General features: G+C 57.7%; 1 protein-coding gene across 2 annotated transcripts in view; it reads left to right on the plus strand.

Annotated features, from left to right (window-relative positions):
* Nucleotides 1-10,740: 10,740 nt before the first annotated feature.
* The window catches only part of PLPP1 (phospholipid phosphatase 1), a 33,416-nt gene continuing 22,403 nt past the window's right edge, over nucleotides 10,741-21,753 (plus strand). Inside the window, exon 1 of one of the 2 annotated variants that reach the window (XM_084881020.1) lies at nucleotides 10,741-11,000. In XM_084881020.1, the coding sequence (XP_084737146.1) occupies nucleotides 10,943-11,000 (58 nt within the window). In that variant the 5' untranslated portion in view covers nucleotides 10,741-10,942. The remainder of the gene's footprint in view (nucleotides 11,001-21,753) is intronic. The other variant, XM_084881019.1, reaches the window with a different exon arrangement.

The following is a 21,753-nucleotide window of genomic DNA, read 5'->3' on the forward strand; positions in this document are numbered from 1 at the left end:
GGTGTCTGGGGTTCACATTCTGGGCATCACTAGTCCGCTGCAGAAACATGCCTGGCATAGTCAGAGAAAGACAAGGATCACATTGTGCCTCGCCAACATGGCCATGGGGAAGGCTTATAGTAGACAGACAAGAGAATAAAGCGGGGGCTAGGTTAGAGAGACAGTGCCATGGCCTGCAGGCTGAGTCTTTTTTATTTTTTAAAATATATTTTATTGATTTTTTTACAGAGAGGAAGGGAGAGAAGGATAGAGAGCTAGAAACATCGACCAGCTGCCTCCTGCACACCCCCTACTAGGGATGTGCCCACAACCTATGTACACCCCCTTGACTGGAATCGAATCTGGGACCCTTCAGCCCGCAGACCGACGCTCTATCCACTGAGCCAAACCGGTTTTGGCGAGTCTTTATTTTATAGCCAGATCCCACGAGGCAAAGTAAGGGCGTGGCTAAAACATTTACAAGGTTCTCTCGGGTTTCGAATCTACTCAATTACAGGCACCTGATCAAGCTTTGTTTCCTTGCTGCACCTCCCACAGCCGACATCACTCAGCCACGTGGGACCACAGGCTCGGACCATAGGTCCAGCTCACAGCCATAGCTCGTTAGTCTGAGGCTTGAACCTGTCCAAACGCTGTGGCTGCTCTCCCACACCATATGATCTCACTCATAGGTGGAATCTAATGAACCAAGTCAACTGATGGTGGAAAACAGACCCAGAGTCATGGAAGCAGGAACAGACTGTTGAGCCTCAGAGGGAAGGCAGGGGATTGTCGGTGGGAAGAGATCAGCCAGTGAACTGGTATACACACGTGCACCACCCAGGGACACTGACCGGGGGGGGGGGTGGCGAGGGTCTAGGTGCGGACGGGAGTGGGCTGGAAGAGGATCATGGGAAAAGGAGGACCCAGGTAATACTTTCAACAATAACGTTTTAAAAGAAGCAGCAGCAGCCAAAACCAGTTTGGCTCAGTGGATAGAGAGTTGGCCTGTGGTCTGAAGGGTCCCGGGTACGATTCCGGTCAAGGGGCATGGACGTTGGTTGCTGGCACATCCCCAGTAGGAGGTGTGCAGGAGGCAGCTGATGGATGTTTCTCTCTCATTGATGTTTCTAAGTCTCTATCCCTCTTCCTTCCTCTCTGTAAAAAAAAAAATAATAAATTTAAAAAAATTTTTAAAAATCAATTATATATATATATATATATGTATATATATAGTAGAAAACCAGGCCTATGAACTAAGAATTGATTGTTATCTACCTGGCAATGAACATCCATCAGTATCTTACTTTTGCAATAGCACGTGCTAATAAGATGAGCAATACCAGATGCTTGTCACATTAAATTTCCACCACAGTTGTGTCTGTTTTTTAACTTGATTGCAGAGAGGAAGGAAGAGGGAAAGAGAAACATCAGTGATGAGAGAGAATCATGGATCGGCTGCCTCCTGCACGCTTAGCTGCTGAGCCCGACCCCTTCCCACTCCCCCACCCCCGGCTCCACCCCGGTGTGTAGTCAGTGTTACTGCTCGGGAGAACGTGAGAGTCTAACATCATGGGGAGAACAGTGAAGACTCAGGAGAAAAGAAAACGTCCTGAGCCTGAGGGTTAACTTGTCAGTGGAGGCTGGTACATTTAATATTCACACACTGATGTTCTGTGTATTAAAGAAAGGGCTCCCCCCAGCTTCTCCGCGGGGAGCACGTGGCCGCAGCCGCAGGGCAGGGACACCAGTGGGATGACAGGGCTGTGCTGGGACGCACTGGGCTGAGCACTCAGTGCCGCAGTAACTTTCCTGCTGCTGGAAACGCAGCCTTTCCCACGTCACAGGAGACCACGTCCGCCTTCTCCTGACGGTGAGGGAAGCACTCCTGTGGCCGCCTGCCCCTCATTGTCGGCAGGGATGAGGGTCCCGAGCGCTGGTGGCTGGGAATGCAGCGATGAGCTGAGTCCCAGCAGCTGTGCAAGAGCGAGGGTGCGGGCTGGGCCGGCGGCCGCCACGGGCTCCAGCAGAGGTGTGTGTGCGGCACAGAGGCCCACGAGGCTCACCGAGCGCTGCTCCCGGCCCACATAGGTGAGTTCACAAACCAGGAACCTTGCTGGCCAGTGACCTCAGCCCCATTCCTGCCCAGGGAACTGGCTGTGCCTCCCCGATCGGAGCCCACAGCACCGTGCCTCCCAGGCCCCAGCAGCAAGCGGTGCCACAGCCACCGGAGGGGGCGGTTTTGGTTAACAAGCTGCAGAGGGATGGCTGTGCGTGTGCAGGCCGTGGAGACCAATCTCTACCCACATTCTTTGGAGGTTTTTTCTCAATTTTTATTTATTTTTTTAATTTTTAAAAAATATATATTTTATTGATTTTTTACAGAGAGGAAGGGAGAGAGAGAGCTAGAAACGTCGATGAGAGAGAAACATTGACCAGTTGCCCCTTGCACATCCTTACCGGGGATGTGCCTGCAACCAAGATACATGCCCCTGACCGGAATCGAACCCTGGACCTATCAATCCGCAGACCAACGCTCTACCACTGAGCCAAACCGGTTTTGGCTTTTTTCTCAATTTTTAAAAATTGATTCTGAGAGAGAGAGATGAACATCCATCAGCTGCCTCCTGTACCTGATCCAATCGGAGAATAAGTCTGCACCCCGGGCCTGTGCCCTGACTGGGAATCCATCCAACCAAGACCTCCTCGTTCATAGGTCAGTGCTCAACCACTGAGCGATGCCGACCAGGCACTGAATATATATATATTTAAAGACAGAGATAACGAATCAGAACTTCTAAGGAAGACCCCAGGTCCTGGGCATGGTTAACAAGCACACTGCGTGATTGTCCTTAGCGGGGAAATCTGGGAAATCTCTGGCGCGGCTTCTCCAGCAGCACTGTGCTGAGGACTCACAGGGGTGCCGCTGACACACACATCTGGACTCGGCCCCGGGGGAGGCTGAGTCAGCCCTCTGACAGGCCTGGGGCCGGCAGACTCCCCGGCGGCCCAGGCACGTTGGAGCAGCAGCTTCTACTCAGAGAATCGGGGAGAATTACCCGTAGGCTCACTCACAGCAGGCGGCGGGAGCACGAAGGATAGCCCCAACGGCGAGAGTTCAGAAGGCCCCGCACCGTCCTCAGGCCACGGTGCACGGGACACCGGCCAGCCCGGTGCTGAGGAGGAAGGGACCGGCCGTGGGAGGGACAGCCAGCATTTAGGACCGTGGTCCTCCTTCCTCATGCCGCGGCCCTTCAATACAGCTCCTCATGTGGTGGTGACCCCAACCATCACATTATCTTCATTGCTACCTCATAACTGTAATGTTGCCACTGTTATGAGTCGTAATGTAAATACCTGTGTTTTCCCATGGTCTTAGGCGACCCTGCTAGCGGCTCTCACCCTGTGGGTCGCCTAAGACCATCGGAAAACACAGATACTGACATTACAATCCATTAGCAGTGGCAACATTACAGTTAGGAAGTAGCAGCAAAAATGGTTTTACGGCTGGAGGACACCACCACCTGAGGAGCTGTAGTGAAGGGTCGCGGCATCAGGAAGGCTGAGAACGGGCCTTGGGAGCACCTGCTGCTCCAGTTCACTCCTCACAACACGCCCTAGAGGTGGATACTTCTCTCATCCTCACCGGGAAAACGCCCCGCCAGGATTGCGTGATCCGCTCGAGGGCACCGGCCTGCCTCCCGGGCCAGGTGTGTGGCTGCCGTCACCATGTGTGGCAATCACGCGGCAGAGAGCGGCTCTGCTTTATTACATTTTTCCTGGAGGGTAACATGGGGGCTCACTGGACCTGAGGTTTCCAAATCCTGATGGGCACCCATCTCCTGGTCACGAGACAGGCCTGGCCGCACCCAGGCCCTCCTCGGACCTCACCGCCTCGGGGAGGAGCCGGCACTGCCGGTTTAACCAGCGCCTGGGGTGACCCCAATGTCGGAGCCTCGGTGTCAGGCCGGGAGAGGTCACAAGGCCCCTTTCGAAGGCCCACGGGAGCTGCACGAAATTCATAAAGTGCAGAACCGAGAGGGAGGTGCCGTGTGCGGGAGGAGGCGGAGGACCCGAATTCTCAGTCCCAGGCGGGGTGTCCCTGAGCCAGTGGCTGAGAAGGGGGACCCCCTCTGTACAGTGGCCCCTGCGGTGGAGGACACAGGAAGCCTTCCCGAGCGGGGCCTGCAACCGTGAGAACAGGCAGGAGAGCAGCCTGCCCCCGCCCACACCCGGGCCAGCCGCACCTGGGCCAGGGCAGCCCGCACCCGGGCCAGCCGCACCTGGGCCAGGGCAGCCCGCACCCGGGCCAGCCGCACCTGGGCGAGGGAACCCCGGGCTGGCACAGCCTCTCCTCTCCGCCTCCTGTTCACGCCGCTCTCACCTGCTGGTTCACCCGGGCCTTTTCCAGCGGCAGGTGCGGCCACTGCTGGGGATGGGCCTGGGACTGAGAGAGAGTGCGGGCGGGGCCTCCCTCTGCTCTCAGGAGCGGGCACAGAGGCAGGGCAGGGAGAGGCCGGGAGAGACGGGCACAGGGCGCGGAGGACAGAGCTGGATCAGAATCAGGGAACCGTGTTGATTCTAAAACGGAGGGAGAAGCCGTGTTCCGGGTGAAGACGGGAGCTGATGGCGATCTCACCCACTGTGTTTCTAAAGGGAATGTACTGAGGCCTGGAGTCTGGGTACCCACCGGCAGCTGCCGTCTGTGTCTTCGGGGACGTGTCTGCAGAGACGGCGGACGGGCGTGGGCAGCCTCCCGGGAGAGGAAGTGGTGCCCCGGGCCCAGGTGTGGACTTACCGGGAACCAGGCCAGCACCAGCCGCGGGGAAAGGGAAGCAGGGGTGTCGGCGAGTGGGCGGCAGGGAAGGGGATGTGGATCCGCAGAGGTCTCTGGGAAGGTAGGTGTGAGGGCGCACGCTTGCTGGGCGGTTACTCCCACACTGTGTATTCGTCCTCACAGGAAGCCTGTGAAGAAAATGCCGTCCTCCCAGGACACAACGGGAGCTCAGGCCCCGAGTCCTCCCTGGGAGAGCCGTGGGAGTGTCTCACCCTGAGGAGAATCTTGGGGAGTTTCTCACCCTGAAGGAGAGCCGTGGGGAGTGTCTCACCCTGAGGAGAACCTTGGGGTGTGTCTCACCCTGAAGGAGAGCCGTGGGGAGTGTCTCACCCTGAGGAGAACCTTGGGGAGTGTCTCACCCTGAGGAGAACCTTGGGGAGTGTCTCACCCTGAGGAGAATTTTGGGGGAGTATCTCACCCTGAAGGAGAGCCATGGGGAGTGTCTCACCCTGAAGGAGAGCCGTGGGGAGTGTCTCACCCTGAAGGAGAGCCGTGGGGAGTGTCTCACCCTGAGGAGAACCTTGGGGAGTATCTCACCCTGAGGAGAACCTTGGGGAGTATCTCACCCTGAAGGAGAGCCGTGGGGAGTGTCTCACCCTGAAGGAGAGTGTGGGGAGTGTCTCACCCAGAGGAGAACCTTGGGGAGTGTCTCACCCAGAGGAGAATCTTGGGGAGTGTCTTGGAGCAGGTGGCCCCCCGTGAGGCCCCAGCCCTGAGCGCAGAGGTCTTAGGGTTTTCACTTGTGGACGGGATCCAGAGATCACAGAGACCTTCCCTCCAGGCCCCAGCAAAGCGAGGAGAGGCTGGGAACCATCCCCACGGCTCCAGGAAGACAGGCGGAGCAGCAGGCAGCAAGGACAGGCCCGGACGCTGAGCAGCGCCGGCTGCAGACCGAGGCCCCCGAGCCTTTGGTTTCCCGCCGCCGAGAAGCTGTGGCTTCCTCTCCCGTCAGATCCCACACGTCCTCCGAGAAGGGCCGGCTCCACGTGGCCACTGACACGCGGCGTCTGATGAGCAGGATGAGTGGCGAGCCCAGTGGAGCCGGAGCGTGGACACAGGGAACAGACCCACGGGGTCGAGGGGCCGGGGAGGGACTGGATGCAGGAAGGTGAAGGGAAACGCCGAAACCGGTTTGGCTCAGTGGATAGAGCGTCAGCCTATGGACTGAAAGGTCCCGGGTTCGATTCCGGTCAAGGGCATGTACCTTGGTTGCAGACACATCCCAGGTGGAAGGTGTGGAGGAGGCAGCTGATCGATGTTTCTCTCTCATCTATGTTCCTAGCTCTCTGTCCCTCTCCCTTCCTCTCTGTAAAGAAATCAATAAAATATATTAAAAAAAAAAAAAAAAGTGAAGGGATGAGCCAAAGCCATATACGCACAGCCATGGCACAGACTGCAGCGTGGGGGCGGCCAGAGGGAGGGGTGGGCTGGGGGAGGGACTGGGGGACATCTGTATTAGTACATCTGTATAATTTAAAAAAGAATTGATAAAAAAAAAAAAAAGTAGAAGACTGTCTTCAGTGAGTCACTCTGTATTTTTAGCCATTTTTCTTTCCTCCGGACACACTTTTTAGCAACAAACTTTCCTTCTAGAACCTTCCACGAGCCCTCAATGTGAGTCCTTGTTTCCAGGCTTTGCCTCCTCAGGGCTTCGGCTCTGCCCTCTGCGTGGCCTCTGTGCTCAGACGGCTCTGCATCTTCTGAGCTCATTCCCGGCATTTTCTCTTTCCATCGACCCAGCCTGTTCTCCGTGGGCTCTGTGGCCGCAGGGACCAGACATTCCGCCGTGTTAGCGCCAGCACAGGGCTGTCTCAGAATAAATGGCGTGTGGTTTCTCGGTAACAGGATCCACAGTGCGGGAGCCTGAACCAGCGCTGGCTCTGAGGCTCTCACCTGAATCCCCGAGGGGCCGGAGCTGCTACCCTCAACACTAGGAGGACCAGGGACCCTGTCCTCGACCTCCCCCCGCCCCCGCCCCTCCCTGCTCACAAACCACTGTGTCCCCGCCAAGGACGGGCAACGGGAAGACAAGACTCAGCTTCCCCTCGGTCAGGGGAGCGAGTCCAGCCCAGAATCCTGTCGGGAGACTTCTGCTTCCATCACGTTTATTTTTTAATTTTTATTTTTTAAACATATTTTATTGATTTTTTTTTTTTTACAGAGAGGAGGGGAGAGGGATAGAGAGTCAGAAACACCGATGAGAGAGAATCATCAACCAGCTGCCTCCTGCACACCCCCCACTGGGGATATGCCTGTAACCAAGGTACATGCCCTTGACCGGAATCGAACCTGGGACCCTTCAGTCCGCAGGCCGACGCTCTATCCGCTGAGCCACACCGGTTTCAGCTGCTTCCATCACTTTAGAAAATGCTGCCGCAGAGCCGCCGGAGGGAGGCGGGGCCGCAGCCGGGCAGTCCTGGGAGGGGACACGTGATCGCACCAAGAACCCGTGTCGCAGATGCACCAAGAACTGGCACCCCTTGGGAAAAGTAAGATAACCCAATAGGAAAACGGGCAGAAGATGGGAGTAGGCAAATGACAGCGAATACCCTCAGGAAAAGATGTCCAACCACGTGAGTGATCCGGGAAGTGCAAATGGTGGCAGTACTGAGATGTACAGTATGCCCACCAAATTAGTATCGACCAAAAAACTTCAAAAAATGAGATGTGCTGGTGAAAATGCAGAGTCTTACCCACCCTGGCGAGGGGAGGGTAAAACAGTGTGACCCCTAGGGAGACGATCTGGGGTCATCTGGGGGGCCAGAGGAGGGCGTACCCGCAGCTCCCCGCTCCCCGCGGGGGCAGGCACACAGCAGCACCTCTGCAACCTCAAAAGCAGAAATAACCCGGTGCTCGCTGTCAGAGGATGAAGGCAGTGTGTCCATATGGCAGACTACAACTGCTGCAGCAACAGGAATGCAAGAAGGGGCATTCTGCCCGGCGGGTGTGGCTCAGTGGTTGAGCCTTGAACTATGAACCAGGAGGTCACAATTCGATTCCTGGTCAGGGCACATGCCTGGGTTGCGGGCTCGATCCCCAGTGTGGGACGTACAGGAGGCAGCCGATCCATGGTTCTTTCCCATCATGGATGTTTCTCTCTCTCTCCCTCTCCCTTCCTCTCTGGAATCAGTAAAAATATATATAGCGGGGGAAAAGGTAATTCTGAGTGAAAAAAAATCAAGGGCCGATGATTGCATATACGGCGCAATGTTTTTAAAAGCTAAAAAACAATACATACTTTCAGAGGTACACACACATGCAGAAATGACGGAGCCAGGAGATAAACAGGAAATTCAGAGGAGCGGCCACCTGGCCCGCAGCGGGGCGTGAAGGGCCGGAGCGCACAGAGTCGATGACGCTGAGGTGGAGCATGTATTAAAGCCAGCAGTGGGCTCGCAGCTGCTTGTGATATTACTGTCTCCAGGACCTCCTTATATATATATGTCTGCATTCTCTATATTTGTGTGTCAGGCATCACATGAAACTTTAATAAGGTGAGACACAAACCGCGTGGCAATGTGTGTTAAGAGGGCTATAATGTGCGTGAATTGTGGGCGGTGGGGTGTGGCAAACACACTAGGGAAGGAGGCACTGTCTGCTGTTTGAGTTCACGATGCTCCCTGCGAAGAAGGAGAGAGACTCGGCTGCTTCCGTGCAGGTGGGGAGAAGGGACGTGAGCACATGCAAGCCCAGCACCGAGGGGCAGGCCGTCATGGCTCTGCAGACATGGATGGAACAAGCAGCAGCTGTGGGGACGAGCGGGAGGAGGCCCAGCGAGAGGACGGCGACGGCACGCAGAGGAGGGGAGCAGAGGGAGGACCCAGTCTGAAGAGAAAGTGAAAATGGAGGCCGGAAAAGCCCGTCTCCTTTCAGAACGCTTGGTGATGAAGCAGAACAGAAAGCCAGAATCAAAACAAAACCACGCTGCCCAGCCCTTCTCCTCAGCGGGACCTGCATTGCTGTCACGGGCACAAGTCACAGGTCCCCTTTTAAGCCCAGGCCAGCATGACTTAACACATTTTAATGGACTTTGTTTTGGTGATCTATTTTTAAAGCTGTTCTCTGTAACTCTTCCAAAGGGCAAAGAAAAAAAAATCTGTTAATATATCAACTATTTCTTTTAATATATTTTATTGACTCTCCACAGAGAGGAAGGAAGAGGGACAGAGAACCAGAAACATCGTCCATGGGAGAGAGAAACATCCATCAGCTGCCTCCTGCACGCCCCCCAATGGGGACGTGCCCGCAACCAAGGCACATGCCCCTGGCTGGAACCGAACCCAGGACCCTTCAGTCCGAAGACCGACGCTCTATCCACTGAGCCAAACCGGTCAGAGCTATCAATTTCTTTACCGCCTTCTCCCCTAAGAAAATGCCTGCTGGCGTGGGAGAGAGAAGGGAATTACCAGGCACGTGTCACTCTGGGACCTTTCCAGAGCTCCCTGCAAATCCCACTCCTCTCCGTGTGCTTACTGTGTACCCAGGCACTGCCAGCACGCTACCCGCTTCACCCCACACCAGGCTTCCTCCCCCTGCAGACCGCAGAGGTCCTGTCTCCCTCGGCTAAGTCTGCCCCCGCCTGTGCAGGGCGTCTCCTGTACTGGGGGCTCCATAGATGCCGAGTAAATGAGTGAGCAAACAACAAACATATGCGTAAGATTCTTTGAATGCTCACTTCTGAAAAAGTATTTCCAAAGTAAATGTTTACTTATTTCAAAAGCTGTTTAACGCCGTCCCTAGACTGTGCCTGGCCCACACTTCCCATCAAGGTGCTTGGAAGGAACACCTCATAATAGTTCCATTTCTGTGGCCTTGCCATCTGCGGGCCTTTTAACCCGGAAGTCAGAGAAGCCACAGAAGGAAGGAGGCACAGCTATCTCAGGGATAAACTGCCCGAAGCTTTTAAAAGATAAAAAACAAAGGTGCAACCCCAAAATCACATTCCTTTCCCAGAAAAGCCTGCTTCTTCCAATACGTGTTTGGCTGCGGGGGATCAGGCGGTACTCAGACTCCCAAGGGCGGCACTGCTATCTCTCCGTTGATTTTATTTTAGGGGCGTTTCCCAAGAAGCGTTTTAGAAGCAGGGAGTCCAGTTTTCCATCGGCATCTTACGTATTTGTATGAGGAGGTATGAGTAAGAAGGAAAGACTGATCATGAACATCCATAGAGGGCTTAGTTTAAAAAAAAAATTGATTTCACAGAGGGGGAGGGAGAAACATCGGTGATGAGAGAGAATTATTGCTCGGCTGCCTCCTCCCACCGGCCCTGGCGTCGAGCCCAGCCCGGGCCTGTGCCCGGACCTGAGCCCGGACTGGAATGGACCTGTGACCTCCGGGGTCAGAGGTCAGCCTCAGCCGGAGCCACGCCGGCCGCGGTCATAACCTTCTATCACTCAATCACTCTTCCCGCAGCGCAGGGATGAGCAACAGCCCCTTTCCCAGATCAGGAAACTGAGGCGCCATCTCCCCGGGTTCCTCCGGCGCCGGGAGAGAAGCCGCGGACACTGGTTCGGGCGGGACGCTGACCCCAGGCCGCGGAGGCCGTGTGGGCTCCGGGACCGGCCAGGACAGCGCCGGGCGGGTGGAAAACTACCGCGGGAGCAGCGGGGCCGGCAGCCCCGGGCGGCCGAGGGCCCCCACGGGAGGAGGGGCGGCGCCGGCCTGACGCGCAGGCCCCGGGGGGCCTCACGGGAGGGAGGGCAGACGCAGGCCCCGGCCCTGCGCCGGGTGGGGGGAAGCCGGGCGGCGGCCCCGGGTCCGGGCGGCCCTGGCCCGCCGCCGCCCGCAACGCACCGCGTGGGAGACGCCCCCGCCGCGCCCGCGCCGCGCGGCCTGCTGGGGGCGGGCTCCGCAGGGGGCGTGGCCTCGGCGCTGATTGGCCGGAGCGCCCGAGCGGCGGCCGCAGCCCCGCCCCCGCGCTCGCTGCGCCGGCGAGGCCGCCGCCGCCCCGCGCCCCTCCCGCGGCCTCCCCGCCTCCCCGCGCCCGTCCTTAAAGCCCGGCGCGGGCCCCGCCTGTTGAGGGTGCGGGCTCCGGCGGGCTGGCCGCTCTCAGGCCCGGCAGCGCAGGTCGGAGGAGCGCCGCTGAGGGGAGGGTCCGGCGCCATTGCCGCCCGCCCGGCCGCCACCATGTTCGACAAGACGCGGCTGCCGTTCGTGGCGCTGGACATGCTGTGTGTGCTGCTCGGTAGGTCCGCGCCCGCCCGCGGGACCCGCTTCGCCGCCGCCGCCGCCGCCCCCTGAGGAGGAGCCGCGGCGGGGACGCCGTCGCGGGGGCGGGGGCCAGCTTCCCGGGTCCGCGGAGCTTGCTTTGCTTGGGCGCCCACACCCCGCTGCCGCCTCACCTGCCTGCGCTCCGCCCGCGCTGCCCGTGCTCCCGCCTGCGGAGCGGGGTGCAGGGGCCCTTCCCCTTCCCGGCGTGTGTGTGCGGCCCGGGTGCCGGAGCCCGTGTGCATGGAGACCCGGGGACCGGGAGGTGCGCGCAGCCCCCGCAGGCCAGGCGGCAGGCCAGGCCGGCCAGGAGGCTTCTGGGTGACAGGTCCGTGACCTCAGAGCACCCCGACGGCAGGTCCGTGACCTCAGAGCACCCCGGGGGCAGGTCCGTGACCTCAGAGGGAGCACCCAGGTGGTAGGTCCGTGACCTCAGAGGGAGCACCTGGTGGCAGGTCCGTGACCTCAGAGGGAGCACCAGGTGGCAGGTCCGTGACCTCAGAGGGAGCACCCAGGTGGTAGGTCCGTGACCTCAGAGGGAGCACCTGGTGGCAGGTCCGTGACCTCAGGGAGCACCCAGGTGGTAGGTCCGTGACCTCAGAGGGAGCACCCAGGTGGTAGGTCCGTGACCTCAGAGGGTGCACCTGGTGGCAGGTCCGTGGCCTCAGAGCACCCGGTGCAGGGCAGCCGGCAGGGCACTCCCGGTGAGGCCGGGCCGGGCTGGCAGGCCTGCCGGAGACTACACTGTTCCCTGGCGGGTCGGGAGGGAAACCCTTTCGGTTTCGGATGTGAACCAGGACCCTGCGCTGTCTTGCAGGGAGCTCTGGGAAGCAAGGTTAGGAATGGGCACCACTTTTATCGAGAGACAAGTGTCAGGACGTTTATCATTACAGTAAAGTATGTTAACATTTACTTACTTCCAACAAAAAGCTTACCTTTGGCAGAGATGTTAAATTTTAAGATGGATTTTGATTTTCACTCGATGTCGTTACCCTTCACCTATACTTTCACGGAGGAAGAGGAAGTTTCAGGCAGGACCAATCCGGATAATTCTGAAGTACGGGGTGGTACCCTGCCATTGCCAGGTGTCACACCACCTCCCCCTGTCCCGACCTCACAAGACAGACAGACGTGTGTGTGTGTGTGTGTGTGTGTGTGTGTCTGTGAGAGAGAGAGAGAGAGAGGGAGAGAGATCTGTGCTGTTGGCAGGTGAAACTTCACGCTCGGAGGTGCTCAGGCTCATGCTGTTACACGCAGGCCATACGGTGGGTGTCCGTTCTGTTTGCTTTTTACACGTGTGCATATGGGAGGGCCCGTGTGCAGGCCGGTCTGAGAGAGGGTGGCCCCGGGGTCTGCTCCCAGGGGGATGCTAAGGGCAGTGTGAGCTAAGGGCAGTCACGGGATACCCATCGATGGCTCAGAAAGATAAGACTGGCCTGGGGCTGAATGCCTGCGATGGTTTTGGAAGAGGCTTGGTCTGGGATTTATGCTTTCGGTATATTCAGGAAAAGATCTATCTGAAACGTGTTTTGTCTGTTACTAGAGTCTCACTGATGGCAGTTCAGTGTGTGGTGACGAGACCCCCACCCCCCTTTTCTAACCAGAAATGCAGTACTGCTGGTTCAGTGTGGTTCTGAGGTGACAGAGGTAACCACACCCGCTGGCAGACAGCAGTGAGGGGACCCGGTGCAGCAGGGACCCTGTCCGCGCAGAGTTCGGGAAAACAGTCTGTGTTATGGCAAACTCCTTTCTGGGGGAGGCTGTCCTTTATGCTTGTTCCTGTTCCCCCTCCTGGCGGCAGGAGGTGGGCAGCCAGAAGCCCTGGGAGCGGAGGGGGCGTGAGCCTGGCATGGGCTTTCTTCCCACGTGGGGAGGCCTGCAGGTGAGGGCTGACGGAGCACTTCCCACGTGCAGGCTGTGTGAGCACGGTCACAGCTCGGACATGAACGTGTCCCATCCCACATGGTGCGGTGTGCCCGCTGTTGTGGGCAGTGCTGTGCGGCTGCGTACCACGGCTGCTTTATCGCTTTACAGAAGGTGACATTAGACGTGTCCTCTGTGTGTGATGTGTGGGCACATGTGTGCGTGCAAGCAAGCATTTCTGCCCCCAAGTCAAGGCATCATCTCTGGAAACACGAATTCCACACCCGGGTTCTTCCTGGCGTCAGTGGATCGGCCTGACAGCGCTCGGAGAGGCTGCGGACGGCTCCTTCTCGGGGAGGGTGTCTCGCCCTCTTTCCCGCCGTCGTGGCTCGTGGCGATGAGGTTGGGGATTGCAGGAGCGGCCACGGCATCCTCGAGGGCACGGGAGGCTGTGTTTGTCCAGGTGTGAAGCCAGGGGCCGAATAACACCCACAGGTGCTTCCTTGCTGAGGCTCTTCCCAGGCTTTACCCCCAGGGCTCCAGGGTCCAGGAATGGGCTCGGTGTGTGCTGGAGGAAGGCTCCCTCTGCCCGGTCCCCGGGAGGGGCCAGGGGCACAGAGATGACTAACACTGCCCCTGCCCAGTAGGCACTCGGGGTCTAATGAGGGAGGAGAAATAAGAGGTTACAGTCCATCGTGATAAGTATAATGATGGGGTTGGAAGAGGTGCCCTTTGAGTGGAGGGAAGGGAGTGGTCTCATATGATTCATTGTAGGTAAACGGTCCTCTGTTTACTCTCGGGGATGCAGAGGTGACAGAAGTCACTGGATGCTCTTGGATGCTCTTGGACGCCCGCCAGGAGGGGAGTGGGAACTCCAGGAGGTGCTGTGTTTAGGGCTGCTCTGCGGGCTGCCCAGGAGGTGCGGGTTTGGTGAGCTGGCAGGCCTTTCCGCTGTGTGCGTGTTTACGGGGAGGTGGCCACTGAGAAGACCGTTCTGTGCTCTCCAGCCCTTGCGCCACCTGCCCTGTGCTCTGGGAATGACCTCCGGGGAATGAGAGGGCCTGGGAGAGCCAGCTCCCTGCCCTGGTTGTGTTGCCAGAGCTGCTCTGGGTGTGGTGAGCAGGTCACGGCGATTCGTGGCCGCCCTGCCGGCCAGCTACGGTTACAGGGCTTGCCGGGTCTGGTCCCTCTGGTCCCTGTGGGCCTGGTCTCGCTAGCCTGGGGGTGTCACCCCCTTACTGTCCGCAAGTCCTGCTGCACCTGGAAGATGGAAGATGGTGCGTCCCTGACTCCTCTCAAATCCTCCGTTGGGTGTGCTGGGTTTTGTGTTTGCCTGGGCACTGCTGATAAGACACTTGCTGCATTTGGCGCCAATGACAGCTGCCCTAGCAGCAGGTGTGGCAGGAGCTCATGGCCGCCCCTGGGCTTCCGGGAAGGGAGCGGGGTTTCCTCGGTGAGCTCCGGCGTGGGCTCACCATGTGCCGAATCAGAGTCAGTGGTCAGATGACACCTGGCATCTAGACCTGGGCAATGACCACGAGGGGCTGTGGAGTTGTGCTGCTGCTTCTCTCATCGGGGCCAGAACGCAGCCTCGTTCTGCCCCCGTCGTACCCCTGAGGAGCGGTCTCGCTCCTGACCCGCAGCCTGGCCCCCTTTCCCTGGGGGAACCAAGGAGTTAGCAAGAGGCACTTGCTAAATAGCCCCTAGCACCTTGGGCCCTCTTTTCTCTTAACCTTTGTTTATTCACTCGTTATCGAGTACATATTTTTAAAAAAATATATTTTATTGATTTCTTACAGAGAGGAGGAGAGAGGGACAGAGAGTTAGAAACATCGATGAGAGAGAATCATCCATCGACCAGCTGCCTCTTGCACACCCCCCACTGGGGATGTGCCTGCAACCAAGGTACATGCCCTTGACCGGAATTGAACCTGGGACCTTTCAGTCCACAGGCCGACGCTCTATCCACTGAGCCAAACCGGTTTCGGCTAGAGTACACATTTGTTCACTCTTTAGTAGGTACTGTGCATTGTGTTAGGAACGGAAGAGAAAAAGAATTAAATAAGTAAGTACAGACAGCCCCGTCAGGATAGTTCGATTTTACAATGGTGTGACAGCAATACGCATTAGGTAAAGCCATATTTGGAGTGCTAAATGTTGGTGAGAGGCGGGCGTCCCTCCTGTGCTGCTGGGCAGGGCACCTCGGGTAGCGAGGGTAAGAACAGGCATCCACAGGGCACCACAGGCCAGCGGTTTGGGACCTTGTGTTTTCCATCCCGTTACCCTGGGGCTGAAATTCAAGATGGTTGTCCAAGCCCAGGCCAGTGTCCGTGTCTGAGCACGCTTCCGGGCGGCGTAGCTAAGCAGTGAGGTTCGGCAGGTCAGGTGTAGTAAATGCATTTTCAACCTAAGATCTGTTTGACTTATGATGGGTCTGCGGGGCCTTAACCCCAGGTAAGTTGAGAGGCTCCTCCATGCCAATGAGCAAGTAGGACAGTGTGTGTGCTGGCTGCTGGCCGTGCGGCTTCGAGGACCAAACTGCTTTCGCTGCTGGAATCTCAGGAAGGAGCAAGAAGGGCCTCGCCTGGCATCGGGGCCAGACGGCAGTCCTGCCGGGCGTCCCCTCTCCAAGTGGCCTGGTGGGTCTGTGCTGTGCACTCTCCCTGGACCGCCCTGCTGGAGCAGAGGGAGCTGTTCCCGAAGGCTCCCTCTGTGGCTTTAAGAAATGTGAATTCCTCCTTCAGATTCTCTTGGGTTGCATTCTTTGTGAACTCATATACACTCTGTGAGTCTTTGTCACTTTGTCTTTGTGGTCATTTGGCTGAGCTTTACCAACGTTTCCTAGTGTTACTCGGCCGGGGGTCATCCTGATTCTGTCGGGCGAGGAGTTTAAGTGTAATTGCTGCTGCTCACCCCACTAAAAAAGGCAGACATTAGCAGAAAGTCACTAAACTCCAAGAGTTTAAATAAACCCAGTTACCATGTAGTTTCCGTTTTATGGGGAGGAATTTGGAATGTTAATTGTTTGCTTCCTCCTAATTTAGGTGCTTAATTCGGCATTTAGGATAGAAATACACAGCCCTGGTGACAAGCTAGTCGGGGAAAAAAGGCCTGATCTTGTCTCTCTTTTCAGAAAAACACACGAGCAGTGGCTCCTCCTTCCTTCTGCCCTCCTTGCTCTGTGGGCCCTCTTTCATTTCCACTCCTTCCCCTCCTCCTCCTCCTCCTCCTCCTGCTGCTGCCTTCTCCCTTCTTGCTGTCCAGGTATAAGCCCGGAGGTGCGGAGTTGTTTTTACTCAGTGTAAACCAGGCTAACGTTGGGAATGGCTCATTCTTTATAACTGTACACTTTTCTTTAAGACGTTAGAGACCTCGGAGTCAGTGATGGACGGTGAGCTCACATTCCAGCGCCTCCCCCACCAGCTGGGGCTCTGGGCCTCAGTTTCCTCGCTGCAGTGAGGCCAGGCCCTGCCTCCCACGGTTGCTGTGCGGCCTGAGCGAGTCCACTTGGGAGGGCTGAGCGCAGGGCCTGCACCGGGTGCAGGATGTTTGTCTGCGAATGAGTTCTCTGTAATCTTACCAACCTAACCTAGTTGATTTAGTAGAAATAACCAATTAATTTTGTTTTAGGGCACAAACACTTTCAGACTTTAAAACCTCTCCCGTGAGCAGTCGTGGAATGTCCTGAAGCTGACGGCATCTCGCAAGGGGTAGAGTCTTATCAGTCACGTGTGAAACCACAGGTGTGACCTCCGGTGGAGGGAACCCGTGGTGGTGGAAACTGATCTGCCCGGGAGTGTGCTGGTGTGTGATTGAACAAATGGAGAGCTCTCCCTTTGTGCAGTAGGCATTCCCGATGTCCGCTCCCCCAGAGAATGGAGCCGCGGCTCCGCCCACCGTGATGTTCTTACTGCCGGCCTTGGAAATGGCCTCCCCGGGAAAAGTACGCTCACCGGCCCTGACGTCGTTTAATGGCCTTAATTGTACATCGTCTTTGTGTAAATCCTACGCATTTAATTCCGCTCTGCCAGGAAGCAGGAGCTACGGAGGGGCGGGCAGGGGGAGGGACACCGCTGGGCACACTCTCTGTGCCCCTCTGCCTTTTCCAAGTCCGGTGGGTTTGCTGCGATGCGCTGTGATGTGGCATGAGCAGGGTTAGGCTCTGAAGTGCTGGCTTGTCTCCATCTCTCACTTGGTTCTCTGTGAGCACCATCATGGTGGTGCCGTGCTGGGAGCTGCTCCTGTCCCTGGAGAAGGCGGCTTCTGCTGGGGTTTGCACGTGCGGTGGGCGAGTAAGGCCAGCCAGGAGGGTGCCGCGGGGCCCTGGGGACGGCTCCGGGGAGGGGCCTCCGGGAGGGGCTGTGATGAGGTTTACGGATGAAGGCAAGTGGGCCGTGTGGAGCGGAAGGAGGAGGAGTCCAGACCGAGGGAGGGCCAAGGGGCAAAGGGCATTGTCACAGGACGAGGCCAGCGTGGCCGGAATTTGGTAGCGTCTGGTGTTCTCAGCAGTGACTTCTAGAACTCATTTCTAAATGTCATGTGGGTGGTAATACCTGCCATTTGTTCAGTGCCCCCCCGGGCCCGGGCAGCCTCGCTGCACCTCAGGGAGGGCCTTGGCCATGTCCGCTCTGTAGATGGTGGGTGGTGGGCAACGCCCGTGACAGCAGGTAGACGTGGGTGGTTAGGAACTGGGGCACAGTTTGAGGATGGTGACGTCTGGGTTTGGGAAGGTGGTGAGGGAGAGGGCGGAAGGAGGGATGGGGATTCCCTGGCTGTGAAGGCAGTGGTCAGACTAGGAGGCCGGATGTTTTAGGCTGTCGGCTCTGGTGAGGGGTCCCGGGTCTGTGTGTGCTCCCTGCTGTCTGAAGGTGGTGCTTTAATGTTTCTAACTCACTCCTAATGCCCGCCGGGAGCACCAGGAGGGCGTGCATCCTGGAAGGTGGTGCTGAGGTGCCCTGGTGGGGAGAACAGACCTCAACAGCACCGCCGCTGGTGTGGGCACCCTGCCGGGAGCAGGCCTCTGCTCTCCACGCCAGTCCACTGCCCTCAGGGTCCCAGCCCAGCTGAGCGCTCAGCTGTCACTGCTGGGCAGTGGGTCCAGGCTTCTGCAGGGCGGGGCGCCCAGGAGATGGCACACAGAGCCGTAGCGATGAGCCTGGAGGTAATGGGCAGCTTGGTGAGTGTGAGCCGTCCAGCCTTGCCTGGGCTCATGGAGCTCCGCTGGAAGGGGAAGGGCTGGTCGCCTGGTGCTGGAGAGGCGGACCAGGAGGGCGGAGAGCCGAGCCCTACTCACCGAATGCCTGACCGGTCCTTGTAAACGCCTGAGGAACGCCTGTGGTCTTCCCAGCACTGAGCAGGGCGCCCCGTCTACAGGGCGGGGAGGAAGTCTGTTCTCCCCAACAGGGCACCTCGGCCTTGTTCCCAGGAAGGGGAGAAGACGGCAGACCGGGCCTCCAGGGGCTCCTGCTCGCTGCACCGGAGCCTGGAGGAGGGGCCGTGCGGTGTGGCCTGAGGAGGCCGGACGGCAGCCGAGGCGTGAGAGCGCGGCAGGTGTGACGAAGACCCATTCGTGATTGCTCCCGAGACCCAGCTCATCTGGCGAGCAGAGACCTGCAGACCTCTTGGCCAGTCAGGGTGCTGCACGGAGCTCCTTAGACGTGCAGACCCCAGCTGCCCTGCGGGTGCAGACTGGGGGCCTCAGCGCGTGGGCGGCGGGTGGAGGCACTCGGGCCTCTGCTGCCCCTGAACGCCACCACCCCTGAGCCCGCCGCTCTGCAGGCCGGTCCTCCCGTCTGTTCTGACTCCCTGTGCGGCTTGGTCCCTGCTTGGCGAGGGCCGGGCGCTCTGACGCTGCTGCGTGTCCTGTCTCAGAGTCCCTGTGTGCCACGGGGTGGGGCGGGGGCGGGGCGGGCGTGGCTAGCCCTGCCTGGGCTGCTGCTGTCATCCTGAGAGGGAAGCTAGGGAACCAGTTGGGTCCGGCTCACCCAGTCTGGTCTTGACATTCGGTGCCGGTGCTGGCCGCTCTTCTGGAACATTACTTGGTGAGGTTTTGGCTTCAGCTTAAATGGCATTGAAGTGGAGCCCTGGTGTGTATTTTCAGATTTTTGGTGGGCTAAAGAGATGTCTTGATTACTTGTAACCTATTTCTCTCTGGAAGCAGATACTGCAGTTAGATCTGACTTTTTAAAAAACACGTTTTTATTAATTTTTAGAGAGAGAAAGAGGAGGGAAGAGGGATAGAGAGAGAGAGACATCTGGGAGAGAGGAACATCATTGATTGGCTGCCTCCTGCAGGGCCCCTCCTGGGGGCCTAGCCCACAGCCGGTGACCTTGTGGTCCTAGGTTGGCACTTGGCTGCTGAGCCACACCTGCTGGGCAGGTCTTTTGATTAAACAAACATTGTAAAGTCCTCACCTGAGGGTGTATTTATTGAAGCTAGGGGGCAGGTGGGGGGGGGGAGAGGCACAGGAAGAGAAGGAGAAACAGGAAATCCATCGGCTGCCTCTGGCTCATGCCCCAGCCAGAGATCGAATCCATAGCCTAGTTTCTGACCCGAAATTGAACCCGAGACTCGGTTGGTTGGAGCATCACCCTGCACTGAGAGGCACCTGTTTGGTTTGGGGGTACACCTAGCAGGTGATGCCGTGTGGCAGAAGCAAGCAACCGTGGTGGTTTTTTACTTTTTTTTCTAAACAGCATGGATAAGAGAAAGGAATTTCCAATGTCTCCTTTCCAAGTACTGTCTCCGTCTGACCCAATGGCCCGCTTGGAGAAAAGGTTTCTTAAATTGTGATGTTATCAGAACTTGTTGGACAGGTTATGGGTACCACTTCACAGCTGGTTGGAGAGCTCTGCCAGCGCCGGTGCGCCGAGGCTGCCGTTACCAACGAGTCCAAAAGCGAGTGAGTCGGTGCCTCCCATGGAGATGCGGTTTTTGCATGGACCCGCTCACTTAGGGTAACACTGTGGGTGGTTTCAGTGAGGGGCAGTTTGCTTGTGTCACTGTATTTAAGGGCTTGAGGGGTGCGCTAGCAGTGGAAGTGGTTGCTTTGTCTCAGCTGGTTGAGATGCAAAGTAAAGAAATGAACCCGAAAGTGTAGGATGGGGACCTACGGGTGCTGTGGGGTTTTGGGGAGAGGGATCCGGATAAGAATGGGCAGCTTTGTAAGGTGATGCCTGGTTCAGGGTGGAGCAGCTATTAGAGCAGGGAGAGGGGTGTGGGGATCGGTTAGGGGCTGTTCACGTGGCGCAGCGAGCAGGAGCCCCTGGCAGACTGGCAGCCGGGGCGGGCCCTGCCGGGGCCGGAGCCCGGGCCAGGGCTTTTCCTGCGGGGAGTGACCCCGCCGGAGAGCGGGACGGGGCGGCCGAGATGGTCGAATGTCTGCCAGATGCTCTTGGCCGAGAGCAGGGGCCTCTGATGCCACCGTTTCCCTGCAGCAGGTGCCAGGTGGGCGTGGAGCTGTGGGCGTGGCTTCACAGCTGCTTTCTGCCCGATCTTGTTGGGGTCGATCTTGTTGGGGTCGCAGCGTGGGCACTCGGTCCGGCGAGGGTGAGGCTCCGTTCTCCCCTGCATGACGGGAGAGGGCTGCCGCCTGGCCGCGGTCCGCCCTCTCGTTTCCCCGGGCTGCGGCTCCTGCAGGTCAGCACGGTGTGTGCTGAGCCTTAGGAACTCTGCCTGGGAGTTTCCGTCTCCACTCACCTTCTAAATAAAATCACCGAGTGATACAGACATACCCTTCTGAGGAAACATATGATTTGCTACTGCAATAATCATAACCATTAAAAAAAGAAATTTACCAAACGCTTTTGGCTTGTGTGCCTTTAAAAAAAAGTGTGTGTGTATTTTAAACAAAGCTTACTAATTTAGATATGCCACTTTGGGGACTTCCTGCCAGAGTAGAGTTTTTATACTTTTCTCTGGGACACACCTTAGTATGACTTTATTTTAGCTTCTGGTCCCTTGCCGTTGGCATAATTTCAGGCTAGACATAATGCAATTTACATAAGCACTCTTCAAATCTAAAATACACAATATACTCCGTAGTGGGGTGGGGGCATGAAAAAGGAAAAGCAGTTGAGGTCTCAGGTCCGGGTTTTATTTGGTTGTTTATTTAAAATTTTTATTTGTAGTTTTGGTTCTTGAGTTATTTCCTAGTACATTTGAGGCACTGAGATAACCATGTTTGTCCTGGAATGGTGGCATCCCGGCAGTCTGACTTCTTCTGTCCAAGTTGTCTCCTTAAGGGGTAAGAGCCGGCCCTCCCACCGTACCAGCCGCTCCAGAGGCCTCTGTGCTGGCCTTTCCGCACAGGGGTTGGCGGCGTCCGCACTGCATCCAGGAGGAGGGCTCGCTCTGTGGACGGCCGGCCTGCTGCCACGGGGTGGGGAGGGGTGTGGGGGGAGGCTCTTGCCCAGCTTCTCTGCGGGGACTTGTCGGGTGGGTTTCTGAGCTGGGAAGGTCTCACCTGAACACAGGGAGCTTCGTTTTACAAGCCGAAAGGACACTCCAGTGAGCCCTGCCCGTCACACTCTGGTTAAACTGCAGACTAAACAGGCGGTAGAAACACCGCAGAGAGGAGCCTCGCTCTGATCGCTCCTGCGCTCCCTGTGAGGGTGGCTGGCTACCGGGCGCCTTTCGAGCCGGTGCGGGGCCTTCTTTCCCAAGCGCCGATGGACGGCGGATCGCCACCATTCACACCCTGCGCGTGGTCAGCTTACAGCCAGCCTGCGCTACGGTCACACATTTCATGAGCTCACCCCGAGGCCCGGCAGGGCCAGCCCCGCGAGCTCGCGCCCCGGCTCCAGCTCTGGAGGAAGGTGTGGGTGGCCGGGGCGGCGCTCCTGTGCACCTGCTCCCGGGCTCCGTC

Source organism: Pipistrellus hanaki, assembly GCF_964339955.1.
Source record: "Pipistrellus hanaki genome assembly, chromosome: 4".
NCBI lineage: Eukaryota > Metazoa > Chordata > Mammalia > Chiroptera > Vespertilionidae > Pipistrellus > Pipistrellus hanaki.